Source organism: Corvus hawaiiensis, chromosome 2 (assembly GCF_020740725.1).
Source record: "Corvus hawaiiensis isolate bCorHaw1 chromosome 2, bCorHaw1.pri.cur, whole genome shotgun sequence".
Classification (NCBI taxonomy): Eukaryota; Metazoa; Chordata; class Aves; order Passeriformes; family Corvidae; genus Corvus; species Corvus hawaiiensis.
The window spans coordinates 4084903-4106787 of record NC_063214.1 but is presented as its reverse complement, the minus strand read 5'-3'; the positions used below and the strand labels follow the sequence as shown (position 1 = coordinate 4106787).

General features: G+C 38.0%; 1 protein-coding gene across 7 annotated transcripts in view; it reads right to left on the bottom strand.

Annotated features, from left to right (window-relative positions):
* The window catches only part of EPHA6 (EPH receptor A6), a 392563-nt gene that overhangs the window by 355027 nt on the left and 15651 nt on the right, over positions 1 to 21885 (bottom strand). For all 7 annotated transcript variants that reach the window (XM_048293616.1, XM_048293614.1, XM_048293611.1 and 4 more), the window contains exon 2: positions 9711 to 9775. In XM_048293616.1, the coding sequence (XP_048149573.1) occupies positions 9711 to 9775 (65 nt within the window). The remainder of the gene's footprint in view (positions 1 to 9710; positions 9776 to 21885) is intronic.

The window sequence follows — 21885 nt, the reverse complement described above, 5'->3', positions numbered from 1 at the left end:
TTTACTTACTCTACAATATGCCCACTACTAGTAAACCTAAAAGAAACATCATTAGACTTCTTAGAAGACAAAACAAAAGGTCAGGTAGAATACCTGTGTTCTTCAAATGCTGTTCTACATCTCAACAGCACTTGTAATCTTTCACTTTATTTCTGCAAGTTGTGTTTTTTGTTTTAAACTCCTAGAATAGGATTCTTTTGATTAAATACAATAGCAGAGGATTATCCTCTTAAATCTGAAATACAGTCCTAAATTATTATTTATAAATACATGGATTTTATACTGAGTTCCTTTCTATTTTGTTCTCCACAGAATTATGATTATTAAAAAGAATTATGTTTCCTTATTAGCAGTCAATAGACATATATACAAACTATCTGTTTTCCACTTTTTGAAGTAGATTGTTAGGATTATGTGAAGAGTATCCAGTTCTGCTAGGATTGCTGACATAAATACATAATCCATGTGGTAGAGGCCTCTGTACTCACCTGGATCCCTTTGCAGGATATTAAATTGTGTGAAAATTACCGTGTGAAGTGTCTCTTCTGAAACCTAAAGTCTACAATTCTCTACATTTTGGACTAGTAATTGCTGCACACCTTGTTTAGAACTGTTCTTCAGAGAAGAGTTTTCAAGCTCAAATGTTGTACCAGAGGTCTGGACATCCACTGGCAGAGAGGGCAAAGCAGAGGAGAATTTCTTCAACACCACATTTTCAGTCCAGTTGGAGTATTTTTTTCTCACTTGGTGAGAACTCCAGTGGAGCAAAAAAACTATTTGGATACTGTATTTTCATCCTGGCAATGGTTGAAACTCCTGGTCCCCACAAACATCCTATAATCCTATCATTTAAAGCACCATCAGAACATGAATGATTTAGTGCAATTTGCAAGGGGGACTATGTGTTCCTAAGTATGTAAAAGAGGCTTAGAGAATGCTTCAAGCTTGATAATCTGGTTGCTTTCCCGTAACTTTAAAAATTCATACAATGTATTTAAACATCTGTAAACAGTTCAAAAGTAAAGCTGGCATAGTTTTTGGGGGAAGTTTTTTAGCTTTCTTTTCTGTTAAGTCTAAGTAAAGGCTTCCAATATAAGGTCAGGCTACTGCAAATCCTTAAGAATAAATTAATTCTTTTGTTTTTCATTATACAAAAGAAATTATTCCTGGCACTAAAAATGATAAAAAGAAAGCAGCAGTTTGCTCAGAGTTTCCCTAAATTACTGAGCACAGCATCTAAGTAAAAAGCAGCAACTGGTTGTGAGACAGTGAAGCATCTGCTGCTACTGCCAATTTTACCTTTTCTCTTGGAAAAAAAAAAGTATTTTTGTGGCTTTGGAACAATTCAGAGAGATTTCATTTCAGAGTATCTAGATATTTATCACCTACTTTAGCATTTATGAGACCATTTCCTAAGCACACAGGAATTTCAAGGGGTATTTCCCAAGAGTTCAGTACAGCAATTCCGAAGTCTCTGAAAATACGATGGTTCAGATAAAGAGGTGTTCAGTATGCACCTATTATTTCCATAAATATTGCTTTTCTTCCACTTTACTTTTGTTCTGGCTTTTCCTTGATTTTTTTACTGGGCAACACGCGGTTTGGCATTCTTTCTTGCTCCTTGTGTGTGCACAGTGAAGGCTGAATTATATCAGAAAATATTGTATTTAATTTGGAACGTACATATGAGCGAATTTTTTATGAATTTCAGAATATTTTCATGACAGAAACCATAAAATTCTGTAATCTAACACTGCTGAAAATACACCCCACAGAACTTCAATCAATTAATCAATCAATCAACCATTCTTCCTCCTTCAACCCACTATGTTTTCCTTCTCAAAACACAATTCTTTCTCTATAAAACAAAAAGACAATGTTGTGTTAATTTTCACTAAATTATACTTTTTTTTTTCTCTTACTGCCCTTTTTGGTAAGCCAAAATATTGTAAACTTCTGAATGCAAGAGATGAATGTGAAGCCTACAAAGACTTAAAAAGCATTTTTTGTGCACTGAGGGCATTGATGTTTATTTCCAACCAATGTATTTTTGAAAAAATAATACAGAATTAGCATTCATTTTGTGGGGCTGCACAACTGAAAGAGTTAAATGTTTACTGTGCTCTACTGCTTATAATGGTTCTCACACTTAAAATGCAAAACTTAACAGGAAATATAAATAGTGCCACAGCCACTCTTTGCCCTCTTTTGCTATATAATATACGATATACATTGAAAAATAATCAATATGTACAGTAAATTTTGCCTTTACCAGGAATATATATGTACACAAGACTATTTAAACTAAACAGGAATGGAAAATTAATGCAAAAACTATAGGCAACACTACTATCATAAAGTTCAGATTTACCACACAATACACTAAGAATACAATAAATTGCATTTGGTTGAGCATTTCAGAAATGTCTTCTAATGCTGTACTATTACAGATTATATATGAGCTGTAAGTACATGGCTGTTCTGTACTTGGAGCACACAAATTTATTTATAATCCTCCTCCATTTTATCTGCTTCCCTGTAAGTAGTTTGTAGGGTTTATTTTGGTTTTGTTGTTTGAGTTTTTTGTTTGTTTGGGGTTGTTTTGGTGTTTGTGGTTTTTTTTTTTTGGGGGGGGGTGATGTTGGGGGTTTTGTTTTTAATTTACAACAAATTATATGTTATTATTTAGGCTATGAATGGTTCAGATCTTTGACTGCATAGTGGCAAGCACCAGTGGGCCCAAATTTGCAATATCCAAGTAAGAACATGACTATGTATTTTGGTCAAGCCTCCACGGAATCTGCAATGAGATGTTCCACACAAAAATAATCAGGATACTGCCCAAGTGTGTGTACAGAAAAACTGAAGATGACAAATACTGTCTCATTACAGTGCCTTGCACATTTTGTGAATGTACCTGTTTTTGATAGACCATGCTCCCATAACCCTGCAGCCAGCCAGTAGATTATCAAATTCCCAACACAGCCACAGCTAATTCTGCGGCCCCTGGGCTTTCCAAGTAAATGAAGATTTTTGCTGTTTTACCAGGAAATAATACAGGCAAAACCAAAAATTTAGACTTGTACCAATCTACCTAGACTTGACAGTTCCTGGGACGTGCAGTTTTCAAGAAAAGCTTTCATGTTCTAAGAGATGTTCCTAAAAGAAACATGGAAACTGGACTCCCACGACCAAGTCATCTCATATTAGCAACTACAACTCCTTTAAAAAAGCTTTCCTAGACATTTAACTACCTAATTGTTTCATCTCTGCAGATGGAAATTAATCTCAAAAAGCTTACCCCTTGACTTAACCTTGTCCCTCAAATAATGACTTGACTGTCAAAAAGGATTCTAAATATGGCATTGCAGAGGATGGTATCTGATTATGCCCAAATTACAGCTCAAATATGTGACTTCCAATATTTTTTCTTAATGTCATGTCTGTAAATTCCCCATATTGTGTGAAAATCTGATTAGCTTCCTTCCTTTGCTTTCATTCCTGTTAAATGTTCTGACAGCTAAATCCCTACCCTCTACTAAGTTCTTATTAAAACCACAGCCTCTCTAACACCTCTGAAATCCTGTTGCTTTCACAGATGTAACTACATCATTACCACAGCTGAACTGCTGTAATAGAAGGAAGAACTTAGACTTTTGGGTGCATTTTTTCTCTCAAAAATGTCCTCAGTTCTGTTTTAAAACTTTGCTTCTTGCTACTTCTGCAACATCTCCCCACACAGCTGCAGTTCTCTGTTCCACAGCCTGTTCAGAGTGTGCCCAGGTGGCCAAGGAGGCCAATGGCATCCTGGCCTGGAGCAGCAATAATGTGGCCAGCAGAAGCAGGGCAGTGATTGTCCCTCTGCACTCAGCACTGGTGAGGCCACACCCCGAATTCCGTGTCCAGTTTTGGGCCCCTCAGGACAAGAGGAGCTGGAGCGAGTCCAGAGAAGGGAATGGAGCTGGGGAAGGGTCTGGAGTGTTAAAAGAAGCCACTGAGGGAGCTGGGGAAAGGGAGCCTGGAGAAAAGGAGGCTCAGGGGAGACCTTATTGCTCTCTACAACTCTCTGATCGAAGGGTGTAGCCAGGTGGGGATCGGTCTCTTCTCCCAGGGAACGAGTGGCAGGATGAGAGAAAATTGCCTAAAGTTGCACCAGGGGAGGCTGAGATTGGATATTAGGATTTTTTTTCATGGGAAAGGTTACCAAGCATTGGAACAGGCTGTCCAGGGACGTAGTTGAGTCCCCAACCCTGGAGATGTGCGAAGACAAGTCGATGTGGCACTTTATGGACATGGCCTAGTGGTGGACTTGGCAGCATTAATTTGCAGTCGGACTCAGTGATCTGAATCATTTCCAACCCAAATGATTCTATGATTTGTTTGGAAGAGAAGTGAAATACCTTTAGATAGAAGTCTTTTTATGGTATTGCTGTTTTTTCCTGGTAATTTTCACACAACTTGAATTTTAATTATGTTTACTGTGTCTGTCTGGGACAGAGTTAATTTCTTTCCAGCTGCCATATGGTGCTGTGTTTATACTGGTGACCAAAACAATGCTGAGAACACACCATTGTTTTATTTAAGAAGTAAGTGTTAAGTATATAAACTTCCTTATGTTCATAAATATGCTTCAGAGACAGTCTAGTTAAGAAAATGAATAGTTTAAAATGTTAAGTATTGTATAAGAATGCTCCAAGATATATTCCCCCAATCACCTTCTGAGATACAAGTTAAAAGATGAAGGTGAAGATGGATGCAGCTGCATTGAAAGGAATGTTTGCAGGCTGGCCCAGGAAAACCTCAGTGCCATCTGTGACAAACAGGACCAAGCCAGTCAAAACTTTGTTACCATAAACTACAGTAATGTCTCCTAATTAGCTAAGAAGCAGCTAAAAAATAAATTGCTGACTGGTGCATTTACTGCAAAACAATTATTTTAACAGAGAGGGTAAAATAATCAGTCTGGTAGGGAAAAAAAATCAGTACTTTGACAAGATTAGTCTCAAAAAATTCATAACACAAAAAGAACAGTAATACTGTATGCCCTTATGGCAACACTCCCCAAACCACAGCTTCTGAGCAAACTCTGCTCATAAAATTGTGTTTCATTGATTAATGCAATGGGAAATAAATAATATGTTTTAAAAAGTTACATTGAAGACAGAAGGAAAAAAATCCCACTAACTGGACTTGAATAAGGTATGTAATTTTATTAGTATTACTGTAAATGAAGGTCGTGGACCACTGCACTTCAGTTGGACTTTCGGGTTTTTTCCTTTCTTTCCTAGTCCCTAATTGTGTCCCCAAGGTCAGCAAACTGACTTTGGTTGGAATGCTGGATTTTGCTTCACATGCACTTGAGCACTTCAGACTGCCCACCAGCTCCCATTCACATCCTCTTCTGAAACATACGAACTTGTGCCGTCCCATTTTTTGTACTAAACAAAAAAACCCCAACAAACTAACCCTGTTCTGTGTTTTCAAGGTTATGGAGTGACAGGTTGGTGAGTAAAGATCTCCTTTCATTCCATAGTGCATGCTTTTTCATAAATCAATCGGTCATTTTGAACTATAGCCCAAAGAACAGAGGAAGTATCAGATGTGTCCATTATTAAGGTAGAAATTTTAGACAGCCCAGCACTAAGAAGCTAAATTGGAACTCAGTCAACAAAAGTTGATGCTATTGACCTCAGAAATAATAATGTCTTATGCTGCATTTTTGTAGCTCTAAGCACTAAATTTATTACCTGTTCAAAATACAAGGAAAAAAATCTGACAAGCAAATAAAGAAAACACATTTGTAAGAAAAACCTATTGAATTCTCATGCTTCAGGAAGGATGCACAAATAACCGGGATGAAAATTAAAAACCAAACCCACATATTATACTCCCAAGACATGGATAACACAGTTATCATTGCAGCTCAATGATGACCAGTGCTGAAAAGCTTACAAATGTTATGTCATGAATCTCCTATAAATTAAAAGTCTGGGAGGCGAAGGTTAAGGTTCTGCAAGTTCCAAAGGGACCTCTTGATTTGTTATCCCACTTCACCCTGGCCTGTTAGTTTAAAATCTCTGAGGCATACCCAATGTTACACAAATCCCAAGCATTATTACTTCAGTTGCTCTTTAATTTAATGAAAACATTCCTTGTGACTGAGTATGCCAGTAAATTAATGACTTCTGCTAATGTCACAGTCTCAAGAAAACCCATCATCCCATCCTTGTAACTATCAAAAATGTTCAGCAGAGCAGTAACCATATATCAATGACATTTTCCTTACACACATAAACACTACATAAACACTTGAAAGGTTTGATTAAAGCAACACATTAGATTTGGATAGTATCTGAACAAAAATTTCTTTCAAAAACCACTGTTGTAGCTTAGCAAGCATAGTCCCGGAAGGGACGTCCTTGCTAAGGGGTGCTTACAGTTTCCTCTGGGAACTGATAGAACCTATCAGCTGGCCAGTTTGAATATGGACAATTCTCTAAGCCACTTAAAGTTGTGATCGCCTCTGTTATCCACATTTAAGAATAGACAAACTCTCCCTCCAAGCTCTCTCTCGTTTCCGGCGCTGGGACAGGTGGCTGCGGGCCCCGAGTGGGGGCCAGCGGGCCCAGCCAGGCCCTGCTTGGGTCAGGCCGGGCCGGGCCACGGCCACCCTGGAGCCGATGGACCTGTTCCAGCCGTGGAACCCCCCCCACTGCCTTGCCGTGGGCAGCCGGAGCGGCTCGGCTCTCCCCCCTCTCCACTGCGATAAGAAAAATTCAACATTACAGCTGCAAAGCTGCAAGGCCGAGGTGAGATTAACCCTTTTTACTGCTGTGAAGAGCTGAAAACCTGAGGGAAGAGAGAGAGGAGATGCTTAAAGCTGAAATTCTCTTGTGAAGCTATGATATATCAGAGTATCCTGTTGTAATTTCATGAAGATATGGGGGGTGGAGTGTTCAACTCGTGAGCAAAAGCACCTGCGCTGAGATAGGCAGATGCTGACGCAGCTGTAATTTCATGAGAAGTTTGGACAGGGAGAGATGAACCAGATGAGGACTTTTGCTCCAAACGGGAAAGGAGAAAACCTCAGTCCCTAGAGATGAACCAGATGAGGACTTTTGCTCCAAATGGGAAAGGAGAAAACCTCAGTTCCTAGAGATGCTCCCAGAATAGTCCTAATGATGAAGATGATGAAGACCCTTTGCTCCCAGGGAAGGAGAAGGGCCTCTGTTTTTGTTTCTGAACGGCTCAACCTTAAAATTGTACCCCAGAAAACTTCAAGAGTGGACCCTCGAAAGCAGTTGCGGGAAAAGCTGCAAGTCGGGGGAAAGGACTCACACGCAGGCAGAGAGACTCCTCTTCCTAAATGGACTGAACAATATTTGGAAGTGGGCGGCTGTCTCGTTGTGATAATGTTTTCATAGCATGAGCAAGAAGAGACTTCTCTTTCTAAATGGACTGAACAAGGTTATTATGGAAGTGGTAAACAGACTGAACATCTTAAGGGTTGTCTTTTCACATTGTCAGTGGGAGAAGGGAGGAAGGTGGGGGGAGGAGGAGAGTTCTGAAGGTGGTATAATTTTTTTTTCCTTCTTCTTTTAGGTCTGTTAATAAACTTCTTTATATTCTTTCAAGTTTGGTGCCTGTTTTGCATTTCTCCTAATTCTTATCTCACAGCAGATAAACAGTAATGAGTATTTTGGACCAAACCACTACAACCACCAACAATTCAAAATCTGTCACTCCCCTCTAGGAAACAAGAAAATCCTAATGTGCTCATCATGGGACAGAACTGATTCTTATTTCTGCAGTGATAATCTCAATCACACCAATGCTTGTGCCATATTCGGAATTATATTAGGACAGATGAGTAACACAGATTAGATAGCACTGTGGACATAAACCACCAGCCCTGGAAGTGTTCAAAAAGTGTTTGAATGTGACATTTGGGGACATGGTGTCATGGTGAACATGGTGGTGTTGGGTTAACAGTTGTTCTCAGTGACCTGAAAGGTCTTTTCCAACATAAATGATTCTGTGATTTTACGTTACAAACCACTTTTCCCCCCCATATTTACTCAAGCATTTTTTTTTTTTTTTTCAAACCACTTTGTATATTTTTGGGAAATATTTTAATAATTGAATTCCAGGTTCTTACTGAAATGTAAACTCCTTGTACTGTAGTAAGTGCTGCCAGTTCTTAATACACAGCAGAGGTCCTAAGACACCCAAAAACCTGAAGAGGCTGCAAAACTATTGTTTAAGGTATGTATGATGAGCCAAAAAATATATGTTATAACACCTATGTTTTAAATCAACCTGGAGGGCACATGTTTTTGTGCTTGTATACTATCGCTGTTGCTTTTGGAGTACCTAAAGCTTTTAAGAATTTCCAGAATAACTGCAATTATATCTTGTGTGCTTTCCAAATGTACTGTGCACGTCAAAGGAGCTCATCCTGGTGCTCAAGCAAAACATTCCTCACTGAATTTTCTCATCATGGTCGATGACAGTCCTTACTTTTTGCTAGAGCAAAAATTCCTTGATGGATTTTCTCATTGTGGTTTATGACAGTATTTGCTTTGTCTGGGATTTTTAAAGGAAATAAAACTTTCAGAATTGTAACTCAGATTGCATGAGACTGCATACAAAATGTAAAACACAGAAGTATCTGTGAGAGATGGAATTTATGTCTAGGAATACAAAGAAAAAGAGTAATCCATAAGGTTGAAAACAGGCTGAGATTAAGAAATGTCACATTGCTTGAAATCCCTGAGGGCAAAGACATAGAAGGCATTTTATAAAAATGGATTATTAGGGTGCTGAGGGTAGACAATTTCTACTTCCTTCTGGAACAGATCATGGAAAATAAAATGACTGAAAATGGAACAAGATGTTTCTCTCAGAAAAACAGTATTTTCTGAGCTCATTTCAGAGACACAAGTAATTATATGCCTTGTACACAAGAATCAAGAGATAATGCAACCTGGTATAAAAATAATAATACTGTACAGTGACATCAGAACTAGAAGTTGATACAAAATGTGTTAAATGCTCCAGAATAGTGCATCTTCCTTTAAAAGTGAAACTCCAAGTGCCCCTGATATTCTGTGACATGCATTAGCTGGGTGGAAAGAAAAAAACAGGTTCTGAAAGTGTAGCCACTGGCAAAGCACTGATGGTTGAACTTTAGAGAGTAAAAATGCTGCTCTTCACTGTCCCCAAGGATAACAGACACTATTAATGTTTTCGTTTTTCTGACTTAGGTTATCTGATACCCTATTATCAGATGGTAAAGTCCATACTGGTTCTCACTTAAGCCATAAAATTTTTGTTCCAATTTGCAAAACTGAAAATTATTTTTCCTTTTATTTCACACACACAAAAAAAGAGTCATCATAACACATTCCTCCTGCGTAGGAGTTTTTAATATGAAACTTTATGATGTGTAACAGTTAGAATTGGATTTAAAGTAAGATATATACTTAGCACTCAGAAAAGCAGGAGAAGGGCATAATAATGTGTACTCATGTCACTCTTGCATCTGTTATTCCTACTCACAACACAGGCAGCTCCAGTCCCAAGAACAACTAAAGCCTTCTGACGAGTCTATATTGCAACAATATCCACCCATGCATGAGCCATTCACTTCCAGAGTGTCCGAATGCCAAAATCCAGACCAAAAAAACCCCAAATGGCGGGAGACTTACCCCATTTAAGGGAAATGTTTTCCATCCTAGTTCTCCAAGGGCCGTTGTAGTATCAAGTAGCACAACTGAAAACAGAAAAAGAAATGGTGTTTGTGGTATTGCTTGGATTAGACATAATAAAGTATTAAAACAGTAAGGACGGAACTTGCCATGTTAGCCAGGTTCGTTTAGGCTTTCATTATCTAACAAACATCTCAAAACTCACAAAAAATCCTTAATCTTTTGCAGAAATCACTGGCAAAACACAATATACTACTGAAATTTAACCATTAAAAGGTGCCTGAGTAAACATGCACATTCCTGCAATCCCTTGTCTGGAAATCTGGAGAGTCGGCAGCATTAAAGCTAATAAAATAAACAGTTTCACAAGTAAGATTTTTCGATGAAACCCATAAACTTCCCAGAAAGAAAGTCATACAATTTACAAATTGAGAACACAGAAAAACAAATAACTTCAGTTTCTATCTTAGCTGTAGTATCAGTGTTAAAAGCTGCTGCATGTATTTTGCATCAGTTCTGTCATATTCATGTTGGCTTTTTGTTATATGATAGGATGTGCATTATTGTACTTGTATACTACAAAATGTTTCTGCATTATTTTAATGTTAAATTACATCAGCTTCATTTTTCACTTCCATTCACTGATGCTAAGCAAAATATTTAGCACGAGACATTTTACCCACAGGTACTACTGCCCTCTAATGGAATTGTTTCATCCGACCCGCTAACTTCAGAAATCTAAACTAGGATTTAAGCACAAAATTAAGTATTATATAGGGCAGTTTATTTTAATTATTGAGATGGTGTGTTTTGACTGCTGAGTTCCTCCTTACAGCCCACTAATTCCAGTTCTTCTTTGAATGGTTAAACGATGGAGAAAAATAATTAAGCACTTAGTTTGGAACGTGACCCCACAATCCATACATTTGTGGGGTTTATATTGCTGTGCACTGTCTTCCACCTCTTGTCTGTCCAAATAGTTAATGTACAGCTATCTAGAATGTGTTTCTATAAATCAGTACAGCAGCAGCAGAAGCCAGGTCATGTTTTTCTGCCTTATGGAAAAGGCACCTTGGGATGGACACTGAACTTGGCAGCTTATTAGAAGGAAGCTGACCCAGCATCTTTCCTTCTCTTTTGTATTAGTGACAGTCAGAGCTCCTCTACATTTGAATGGATGCTGACTTTTACCCTGAAAATGAAGTTTGCTGTCTTGTCAATAGACTTACAGGCAAGTAGAAAGCTCAACATAAATCACATAAAAACTTAATGGTGTACGTGAAGAAATGATGACATTCTGAAAAGGTATTCAACAAAGGCGAGTATTCTGCTCTCCACTTCTTCACCACTTCACTGTGTGAAGTTTTGTGAACAATTTGAGTATAAATTACCATCTTTTACAATGCTTATTTTACTTCCAAACATTGGATCACTTATCCCCATTGCGACTATTGCTGTCTTCTGCTTACTTAAAAAGCTGTGATTTACAGGTGCCAGTATTTTCTGATTGTGTCAGGCTACCATGCTCTTGTTGGAGTCAAGAAAAGCATCTTCCCACTTCACATTTGATGCAGCAGTTTCCTGTGTAAAACTTTTAAGTTAAAATCTACAGGGGATCTGTTACCTCCAAAAAAATTAAGAAAGTGGCTTTAGATACTTCTTTTTTCATAGAGCAGACCAACAACTCAGCAGGTTTCTGAGAACAGTTCAGGTCATCTTAGATATTTGTTTTCTTCTCTCCATCTCTCCCCCTCCTCTCTCCACCCAGAATACATTTGTTATGTATTTTGTTTTCCGCTGAGTTTCAAGTTATACCTTGCCCTTTGTCAAGTGCTATTCCTATGGATCTGCAGGCAGAAATAAATTCCGTCTACAAACGGCATCAGGGTTTCAAGTGTCATTTCAGTTTTACAATTTTTCTGGTAGCAAGACTGCAATTTAATAAATATCATCCAGGTATTCAAAATTAATACTTCTGTGAAACAAGACCCAAAATACAGAAAGGAAAACTAATTCATTTCTTCAGTGGAGCCTGAATTAATTAATTCCTTGCCTGAATTAATCAAGTACTACTTGAAGGCTCAAAGCTATACATTAAAAAAATTAAAAACCAGAGTAAATTCATCACTGAAAGTACATTAAGTTTAGATTTAGTTGAGCCATGATCTAATAATATTCCTCATATACATTTACCAAATGATCCCCAATGAGTAATTGAGTTCTGTTAAAATACAATTTTTGATACATTTGACATACCAAGGCTCTTGAATGCACACTATTCTTGCCTAGAGCTACCAAATCTGTAAGAACTGGAAAATTCAAACCAACTGGAGAATTCAAACCACTAAACAACTACTAACCAGAACTAGAATGGTATCACCTTCAGAGTCAGAAAAGAAAATCCTAACAATGAAAAGACTGTCTCTCCAACAGCACTTGTATTACAAGACATAAAATAATTATCGAACAAAAATGTGCAAATACTGAGTAAACCTTATGCTTATGCCAAAGAAACACAAACTCCAGTGAAGCTGTGGATTCAACAGGGCCTGCTACACAAATGAGGACACGGATAAAGCAATAAAATCCTCGCACACTTCAGTGGTTTGGAGATAGCTACGTGCTAGACTTCAGCGTGGGGCAAAGACACCCAAGCTATCTTTAAACGAGGTAATTAAGAAGCAGCCTATCCCCAGCAGCACAGACCTGATGGCAGACAAATCTGCACTGCCAAGAAGCTTCTAACCCACAGCTCTTACGGCAGAAAATTTCCTCTGCCAAAGAGCTCCAGGCTAGGAGGAATGCCAGCATGTAAACATCTGAATTACACATGGGAGTGGAGGCTTTCCCCCTGCCTGCAGGATAGGGAAAGTTCCAAAAGAACTGGAAATTCACAGGCAAAGAGACTGAATAGAGATGGCAGGCACTACACCTATGATGAATAAAAGGAGAAAATTCTCTAAAAAGTTAATGGGATCAGCAAGCCATATTTATTGACCCTTGCCCTTACATTTACTTATTTATGCTCCTTTATATGCCATAAAAAGCTCCATTCTTCTTTTAAAAAATGAAAAGTGGCCATTATAGAGAAGCCATTAGCTGCCAGCATAAACAAAAGTGTGTCTGGAACTACTGTGGTGAATATTTTATGGAAAAGGCTCTGAGTACATTGGTTGAGACTAAGCAATGTTATTGACATTTGTGACATCCAATCTCCACTTTTAGCAGGCACTTTTCTGAGGTGATGGCTTGCATAGTGAACAAGAGTTTAGGTCTGCCATTACAAAGTCATGTCACGATTCAAAATGAACTCAAGGATCCTTTAAAAAATCTCTTTGGATGAAAAGAGCTTAAGATTTAGCACTTGAATGTCCTTCCTTAAATAACTGAACTGGGGATACTAACACTTGCCTAACAATAATATACAGATTTAAACATACACCTGTAAGCCTATTGTTTAATTACCTGCACAGTTCATACTTAGAAGTGTTTAGCTTTGTTTTCCAGCACATACTTTAATATATGTTATATTATTATTACTCATTATGTCATATTGAGCTTCAGTTTCCTTTTTTCTGGACAGATCTTACACTGCTATTATTAGACTCTACAACTGAAATTAATCTTTTCAGAGATTTTACCTGGTCCCAAGGAAACTGTTTTACTTAAAATTATGATGAGCAAAGCTCCGAGGACTGAGAATGGGGAATTTTAATTCTAATTCCAAAATACTCTTCCAAAGATGAACTCTGCAATTGTGTCTGTACAACCAAGGAAAAAGCCTTACAAACATTCACGTCACCGGTTTCTTTTCTTCTTTTTTTACCTATCTCCAGACAGGATATGTGTAAATTAACACAAATAATAAAGGATTTTGGCCAACTTCATGGAATCACAGTCTGGTATCAGATCACCCAGTTTGATCTGCCCATTGTAGACATTTCATACCTCATAGTGGGTAGGCCTAATATTTGCAAGGAAAACAGAAGGAGACACAGACATTAATTTCTGAAGACAGCACTTACAACTCAGGAATATCTCATCTGTACTGAGTAAAAGATACCCCAAAAAACGCTGGAAAGTTTCAGTATCTTCCAGCAGGGTAGGGAGGCCTTACAGATGACCCCCAGAAATGGGCAAAACTGGCATCTTTGTTTTTGCCCCTGAGAACTTTATTATTGATTGCAAAGTTTATATTTATAAGACAAATTCACAAAGCTTTTGAAGTCTCTCACTTCCAGCCCTCAGGAGAATTGTTCTCTTCTGAAGTGTCTGTACTTTCTTTCAGGTTTTATCCTTTTTTTCATTTTTAAAAAGAGGATCACATGCAGTATTCTGAAATAATTCCTTTCAACAATATGTATTAAGAGCCCTGGCTATTTTTACATCCTGTTTATATGTCCAAGGTCACATTAGCCTATTTTTTGCTGCAGCATTACAGTCATAGGCTGTTATTACTCTACAAGAACACTGTCCTATACAGACTCACTCCTTTTCATCATTCATTTTTTCAGTTTGGGTTATATTTTTGTGCTTGAATGTACAAAGATCCATTTGTTTATATTAAAACAAGTTTCACTTGCAAAGGCTGACCTTTACTAAGTGATAAAGGCTCCTCCCTGTCTGCACATCTTCCTTCTTTCTTTATTTACTACTCTTTTGTCAGGTATTGAGTTTATATTTATTTTCATGTTACTAATGAAAAATGTTAGAATATTGAATGGTGTATAACAAATATCTCGAATTCTGTGATTCAACAGTCACTAAAACAACTTTAAGGTTTCTTAGACCTTGTTTTTTTAAAAACCCATTTAGTAAAAAAAAATTTCAGCTTTTTATTGTCAGAAGACTCTGTCATATTTTGTTATAATATAAAAAATCTCAACATATTACTGCTGTGGCTTGCCTGCCTGAGGAAGACAGAAGGAAGAAGGGGATATGCAATATCCAAGTTACCTTGGCAATTAATGTGCAATCAACTGGGAAAAATTATTTAAATGCTTGGTTTTATGACCAGGCCTGTTTTCCATAAACCAAATAAACTGGCATTCATTATGCACGTATCAATTGAATCCTTTTCCATAATTTTCATTATTTTGCATGCAACAGCTCTCTGGTTTAGGCAAGATTAATGAGATGCAGTAATAGAGTATGAGGAGCACCTGTCTAGATAGCAATTCTGCCAGGGAAGTGTACAGGAGTCACAGCAAATCAGAGAGAAAACAAAGTATTGACAATGCTGTTTGCCCGAGATAAGCAGGATTAGAGCCAGCAGAACAGAGAGAGTAATCCTTCCACCCTCCTCAACATTTCCAAGAGTTTTATGTTAGACTCCAGAAAAATCCTTGCTACCCTACAGTTGCAAAGAAGAGGGAGAGCTGTGACTAATTGGGAAGTTGGGGAATCTCCACTCCAGGAGGCGTTTAAGACACCTTGAACACTGTCAGGCCTGGTTTCTGCATAATCTCCTGTTGCCTTGGGGCAGAGCAGGGGAGATAAATAACTTCTCGAATCCTCTCCAAATGTGAGTTTTATAAAAATCTAGTTACCTGGTTAATGGTGCTTCCCTTCTCTTTTCAAACCACAACTCTAACACCTACGCTTTTCCAATATTCCTGAATTCCCCGAGTCTCTGAACTCATTAAATTTGCCATCAATAGCCCAGAGATGTCCTCAGACAATTCTTTCAGGACTATTGGAAGAGAACTATTTATGCCAGATGGGGAGTACTTCATATTCTTCACGTTATATGAATAAATCACTATTTCTGATTTTCCCAATCTCAAACACGTTATTTTCTGCCTCTTTCTAAAAATAGTTCAATACCATTCACACAAACATTTTTATTCATAATTCAATAGAGAAATTTCCATTATCCTGAGTGTTGTGAGGCTTGGGCTTTTATTACATTTTATTTTCAGTTTTCTACACTTCATATTTTCTAACATGCATTAATTTCCACATGTATCCTCTCTTTTCCATTCATTATGAGAATGTTTATATTTCTAGTTTCTGCTTTCGTGTTACCTCTGATGTAGGTTGTTATCCAAAACTGGCCTTTATTTACTGATCAATGATTTCCTAATTGGGAACTTTTAAAAGTCCCTTTCACCTTTTTTATTCTCATATTTGCACACTCACACAAACATTTTTAAAATTCTCTTTTAATGAATGAGAATTGGCCAGAATAATATTTCATGTACTAAACCCAACATCCCATTCACGATACATTCATCTTGTCAGTGCTAAGAAGTTTGCAACGTTATTAGATGGATATATTGGATAAATGCTTGTCTTTATCTTGGTACTGTTCTCCTCCATCACACAAGGTCTCCAATGAGAATCTTCAAAAACTAATTCCCCCCCAGCACCATTTTTCTTTCCTTACATTACACACAGGTGCTTAAGGAATAATTTCCCCTATTTTCTCATTTGATTCAGTTATGTGTTTCAGTCTTACTGTTTGCTATGACTTCCTGGATAGATATAATTTGAAATCCTGTGGCTCTGAGAAAACAAGATTAAAACAAGCAGTGGTTCTTACAAAGGAGAAAAAAAAAAAAAAAAAAGAAAAAAAGCCACCACCCACCTTTTACGTGAACTTTTTTCCCAGAACACCTTCTTACCTGTTTCTTAGCAAGATCATTTTTTAAATGAAATTAAAATTTATCATATTGTAGAGCCCATATAATTATCCTTTCCATACCTTACATGCAAAGATGCATGTTCTCCTTAGAAAAGAAGGCTGCTGTAACCCTACTGCTCCATCTCTCTCTGGAATGCAAACCAACATTGTCATAACCAATGTTTCAGTTTTACAACATCCTTTTTTCACACTGCCTTTCTTCCATTCTCACTTTAAAAATCAACACGAACCACTTTATTCTCATGTTATATCATTATTAGCATTGCCAACCATTGCAGACCCCTCAGTTACACCTTTCTGAAAGCAGGACAGTAGAGTTAAAAAAAAATAAATTAGCAAGCTCTAAGTTAACTTCAGGGTTTAAAGTTTCCAACCACAAACACATTTTAACAAGAGCATTTTTCCTCCCTTACCAATGCCATTTCACTGTAAAATAAGCAACTGTAATACTTTAAACACCTATCAAAATCTCTGATAATCAATTGTTGTAATTTAAAATTTATAGATACCAGAGGGGGACAGAGTTATTTTCAATAAACATAAATCCTTGCACCCAAAAGAAATAACAGCAAAATTCTGTGTTCTGTTTCTTTCCATTATTTTAATCCCTGTCTATAACACATACAAATACATCAAAGGAAGGGGAAACATTAAACAATTTATCAGTGAAAAGCATGCAATATGAGTCAATTAAAGACACAGTCTTTCCCAGTAAGTTGGATTCCATGTTTTATTTCATGGATACCTAGTGGAACCTTGGAAACCCACTTGATACATTCAGTGGCACCAAATGCATAGAGAAAATTTATCTGTCAGTGCAGAAACACGTTACAGTTTCTACACTGAAATCTTTCTAGGATAACAATTACAATTCCAAATTGTACATGGTTAGATCTTAACTACTTATTCTGCCACCCAGCAGGTTATTTTGCTCTAAGACAGCTGTAAACGTTTTGTATTTTAAGGCACTTGCTTCTCCCATGTGAGTCTTACTCATCAGCACAAGAAAAAATAAAACTAGTGAGGTAAAAAGAAAGCATACTCACATTTAAAATAAATGGGCTTACCTCAGGAAAAGATGAGGCCCCAAGTTTTCCTCAGATAATTGTGGAATGGAAAATGAGTAGATAATATCCTACCACTCCTAGCCTGTAACACAGCTTTATCCCCAAGAGCAGTGTCAAAGTGATTTCAAAGTCATTTTGTTGATCAATGCACTTTCAGATGGGAAAGTAAGGCAGGAGAAGCTTGTGAAATCCATAGCTCAGCCAGAAGGGATGAACTCCTGTGTTTGTAGTACACCAGAGTGGTCTGAACACTGCAGTGGCAGCCCTGCAGGACAGGCAGTGAACACAGAACACAGGAAGTCCCAGTAGAAAGAGGCATCTCGCTCTACTCTAATGTGCTCCTCCCAAAGAATGAAATGGGGGGAAAAGGTGGTTTAGGTACCAGGGAAAAGACGTGTTCTTACCATTGACTCAGCTTCAAGATACTCCTTTCCAGCAGAGATTGCTGTTAAAATGAAGTGAGATAAATTAATGCTGCTCACAGCTCCAGAAAACAACACCAGAGCTGTATTATTTTTCTAAGCTTTTGGTTCCACATGTGAGATACAAGGAGATCAAGAACTAACCCTGATAAAAACAGGAGTCACAAAATGATGATAGGAGTCCAGCTGCCCTATGTAATAATCTTCATTCTGCCTTGAAAATACTAATTGATATTCAATTCACCATCATGTTCATGTCAACAGTAGATTACTGGGCAGCATTTCCTAAATGAACACGAATACCTGAGAGTTTTGTCAGCCCTGTTTATTAACCTGAGTATATCTTCATTAGGGAAATTAGAAACAACTGAAATTCAGATAAATGGATTTATCTTTCCTTGCAGTGGTAAATGACTTGTGTGTTGAAGCCAATTCTCTTAGGTTGGGACTAATGCTGAATTTAGTATTCTTCACTTTGCTGTTAACCTTTTCTACTCTGCATTCTTACACACAGTTTCTTTTATGTCTTTTACTGTAATACTTGTATTGAGTGGTGATAAAATGAACAAAAATTTTATGTCACAACATCCAGAAGTGAAAAAAACCCCACAAACCAACATACAAAAGCTTTTGGAAAATTTTAACAACAGCTATACATAACTGTCAGCCAAACTAATTAGGAAGTTAATAACTCCATGGCTATTGCTCCTATACTCCATACTTCTTGGCATTTCCTCTTCAAGGGGGGTAGAAACTTCACACTGGAGTTCATGGGCATAATCAAACCCGCCCTAGGCACGCATTCTTCTTTGCCCTGCTCTGATCCAAAGACGCAGCCTCTCTAATAGGAAAGAACGAAACGGTATGGCAAAGGTTTGTTGCCTTTTCCCAATGCACACCTGGGGAGGTTGATACAGAAGTACCCTTCAACCTCAACATCTGTCTTTTTTAAGTGGACTGAGAAGTGTGGAATGTGGAGTTTTCCACAGCAGTCCCTTTAAAGAAAGAAGATTTGAAGAGAACAGCTGATAACGTCACAAATAGGAACGGGGAGGACAGATGGCCTCTCTCTTGACTACTCAAGTAGTCACTTAATAATCATAATGAAAAATTTGCAGTTTGATGACTCTGAGGAACAGAAGAGACCAATGTCAGGAGAGAGACAAAGGCTGAAGCAACTGAAGTTTGTGCTTGACTGGCAGCACAGCCCCTGAAGAGCTGTTTGAGAATCTCTGGCTCAAGAACTAAGACAAGGGACCAGTCCAGAATTTTTGGCAGAGCCCTTGAGGGTGGTGTGTTCAGAGCCGCAGCGCTGCTTCAGACAAGCTGAGAGGAAGAAGTGGGAGTCTGAAACTCTGACACAGAGGCAAACCTGAGATGGGAACAACAGTCAGGGAAGTTCCAGACAAAGGCAGGCTCTTCTGCAGTGCCCAGGCCCACTACTTCTGTAGTTCAGCATAACTTTTTAACTCCAGGCAGCTAAATCAGAGTGTACCTACATCCAGTCCATATTTTTACATCATAAAAAATGAAATGGGGTCATTCCTATTTTGCAGGCAGAAAAGTTACAATGCAGAAAGCAAAGCAAATCTGCATCCAGGCAGGAAATAGCAGGTCCTGACTCACCTGCTTTTGCCAGCCAACAGGAATGCTAAGCTTGTCTGTATGAAGTGGTGCAGGGGCTGGAAAAGCCCATCAGTTGCAGAGCTCTAGTCTGAACTACCACTCAGAATTCATCCACAAGCCATACAAATGGGCCTCCAGAAGTGACAGGACATGTATTATTATCCACTCCAGACCTATGGCAATGCCACACAAACAGGATGAAGATACTATTTCATACTGAAATAAAAAGACATGGTCCCTGATCTCCCTATTGACCCAATGTCCTGGTTCTGGCTGGGATAGAGATCATTTTCTACTTAGTAGCTGGTGCAGTGCTGTTTTGGATTTAGTATGGGAATAATGAAGGTAACACAGCAATGTTTTGTTGTTGCTGGCTAATGCTCACCCCAAGCCCAGGACTCTTCGAGTCTCATGCTCTGCCAGTGGGCAGGTGCACAAAAGGCTGGGAGGGAGCATGGCCAGGATACCTAAACCAAATTGGCCAGAGGGATATTCCACACCCCAGAACACCATGATCAGTGTATAACCTGCAGGGTGTCGGCTGGAAGGGGCTGATCATTGCTCAGGAATGGGCTGAGTGATGTGTGAGAGATGAGTAACTGTGTTGTGCATCACTTGCTTTTCTTAGGTTTTGTTTGTCTCTCTTTTTAATCCCAACTGTTGTTGTTCTTTTTCATCACCATTATTATTATGATTATTATATTACATTTTACTTTGTTTCAGTTATTAAACTGTTCTTATCTCAACCAACAAGGTTTTACTATTTTTGATGCTCCTCCCCATGCCACCAGGGAGGGTTGAGGGATTGAGCAAGTGGCTGCCTCGTACTTGCAATGTACCAACAATGACACCTAAGAAAGCAAGTGACATGCAAAGGATAGAGGAGGACTACGAAGTCTACATTTGGGGTTTTTCTGCTGGTTAGAGGCAATGTGGTTAGTAATGACTTTAGCTGTCAGTAGATAAGGCAAGTCATCAGTAGAGCCACGAGTTCTGGGCATATCAAAGCAGAAGCAGTCATGACTTTCAAATGCGTAAATGCTCTCAAGCAAATTGATCAGTTTTTCTCCTTTGCTTCTTGAAGTGGTATCTCATTTTTTTGATACGTTATCTGCCTGAGAAGTGAACTATTTAAATACAACTGGCCTTACTGCTATAGCCTGAAAGTGACCATGATGCACAGAGAAGGAGTTTAGCAGAAGTCATATGAAAAAAACCTTCCAGGTTGTAACATAAAGGCAACTCAGAAAATGAGGTTACCATTTGGCTATATTACATGTTTTCTTCATTTTTTTTAAACACAGAACCTCAAAAATACACCAAAAGAAATGCAAATTCTTAGAAAGCAGAGTTGTTACACTCATGACAAATATTCCCTGAGATATCTCCTAGGTTTATATTCATGATGTTAAAATGTTTTTTAACTCCTTTGATTAAATATCCACACAGCTAGTCAGTTTAATGTTTTTGAGCTTTGTAATTCTCTGTTTCACTTCATCAATCTGTCACTTTTTCCACTAGCTTTTCATTTATAATTTATGGTGTCAAGCACCAAGTTTTCACAGCATGAACATTTTACAGGTGCTAGGTCAGGCTGTCAAGCTAAAGTACATGCTAATAACCAGTAGCTTTGAAAAATCTTGGTCTCTATGTACAGTGGAACATGAGCATGAAGGTTCAACTGTTTTTATCAATTAATCAAGTTTGCAATACCTTTAACATTATCAACAAATAAATATACAGCATCTTGTCACTTACTTGACAGGAAATAAGTTTGACTATCTGACCAAAGATCAAATTACTTAAAATATTGGACAGCATGGAGTACTCACCTCTACTATGCACAGACTTTGAGCTTTGAATGATATACTTTTAACACACATTTATGGAGATTTAAATTTCAAAGATAACTGAAGAGCATTAAATAGATCTGAGAATGCCATCATTCATGTAATAAACTGTTGAGTAACTGGTCTTGTATTCCACAGTATACAGCTACTCTCTTTTTCCTTTTGTGACTATAAAATAATCTAACTGGAGAAAATAAACTAATTTTTCTGATTTCACATCAGGAAGTGAAAGTAAAAAGACTGCTTTTGCATTTTTTTAAAATTTATTTTCCAAATTTTCTGTAGTGCAGGAGGTGATATAGACAGGTACAGCACTACATCAGTAAAGGCAAGTGCTGGAAAGGCAGCAGCTCTCTGGGACTCGGCTCAAAGCATCGCTTCAAAGGGCTACTTGAGACTTAAGTGCCTGTTACACAACCCAGTGATGCAAGAGCAATGTCACTGAGGATGGCTGGAGCACTGCCCAGGGACTCTGCAGGCAATGCCAAATATAGTCTATATAATAATACACACACACTGCTAGTGAAGAAGACAGGAACCTTTATGTTTGAATGATTACCACAA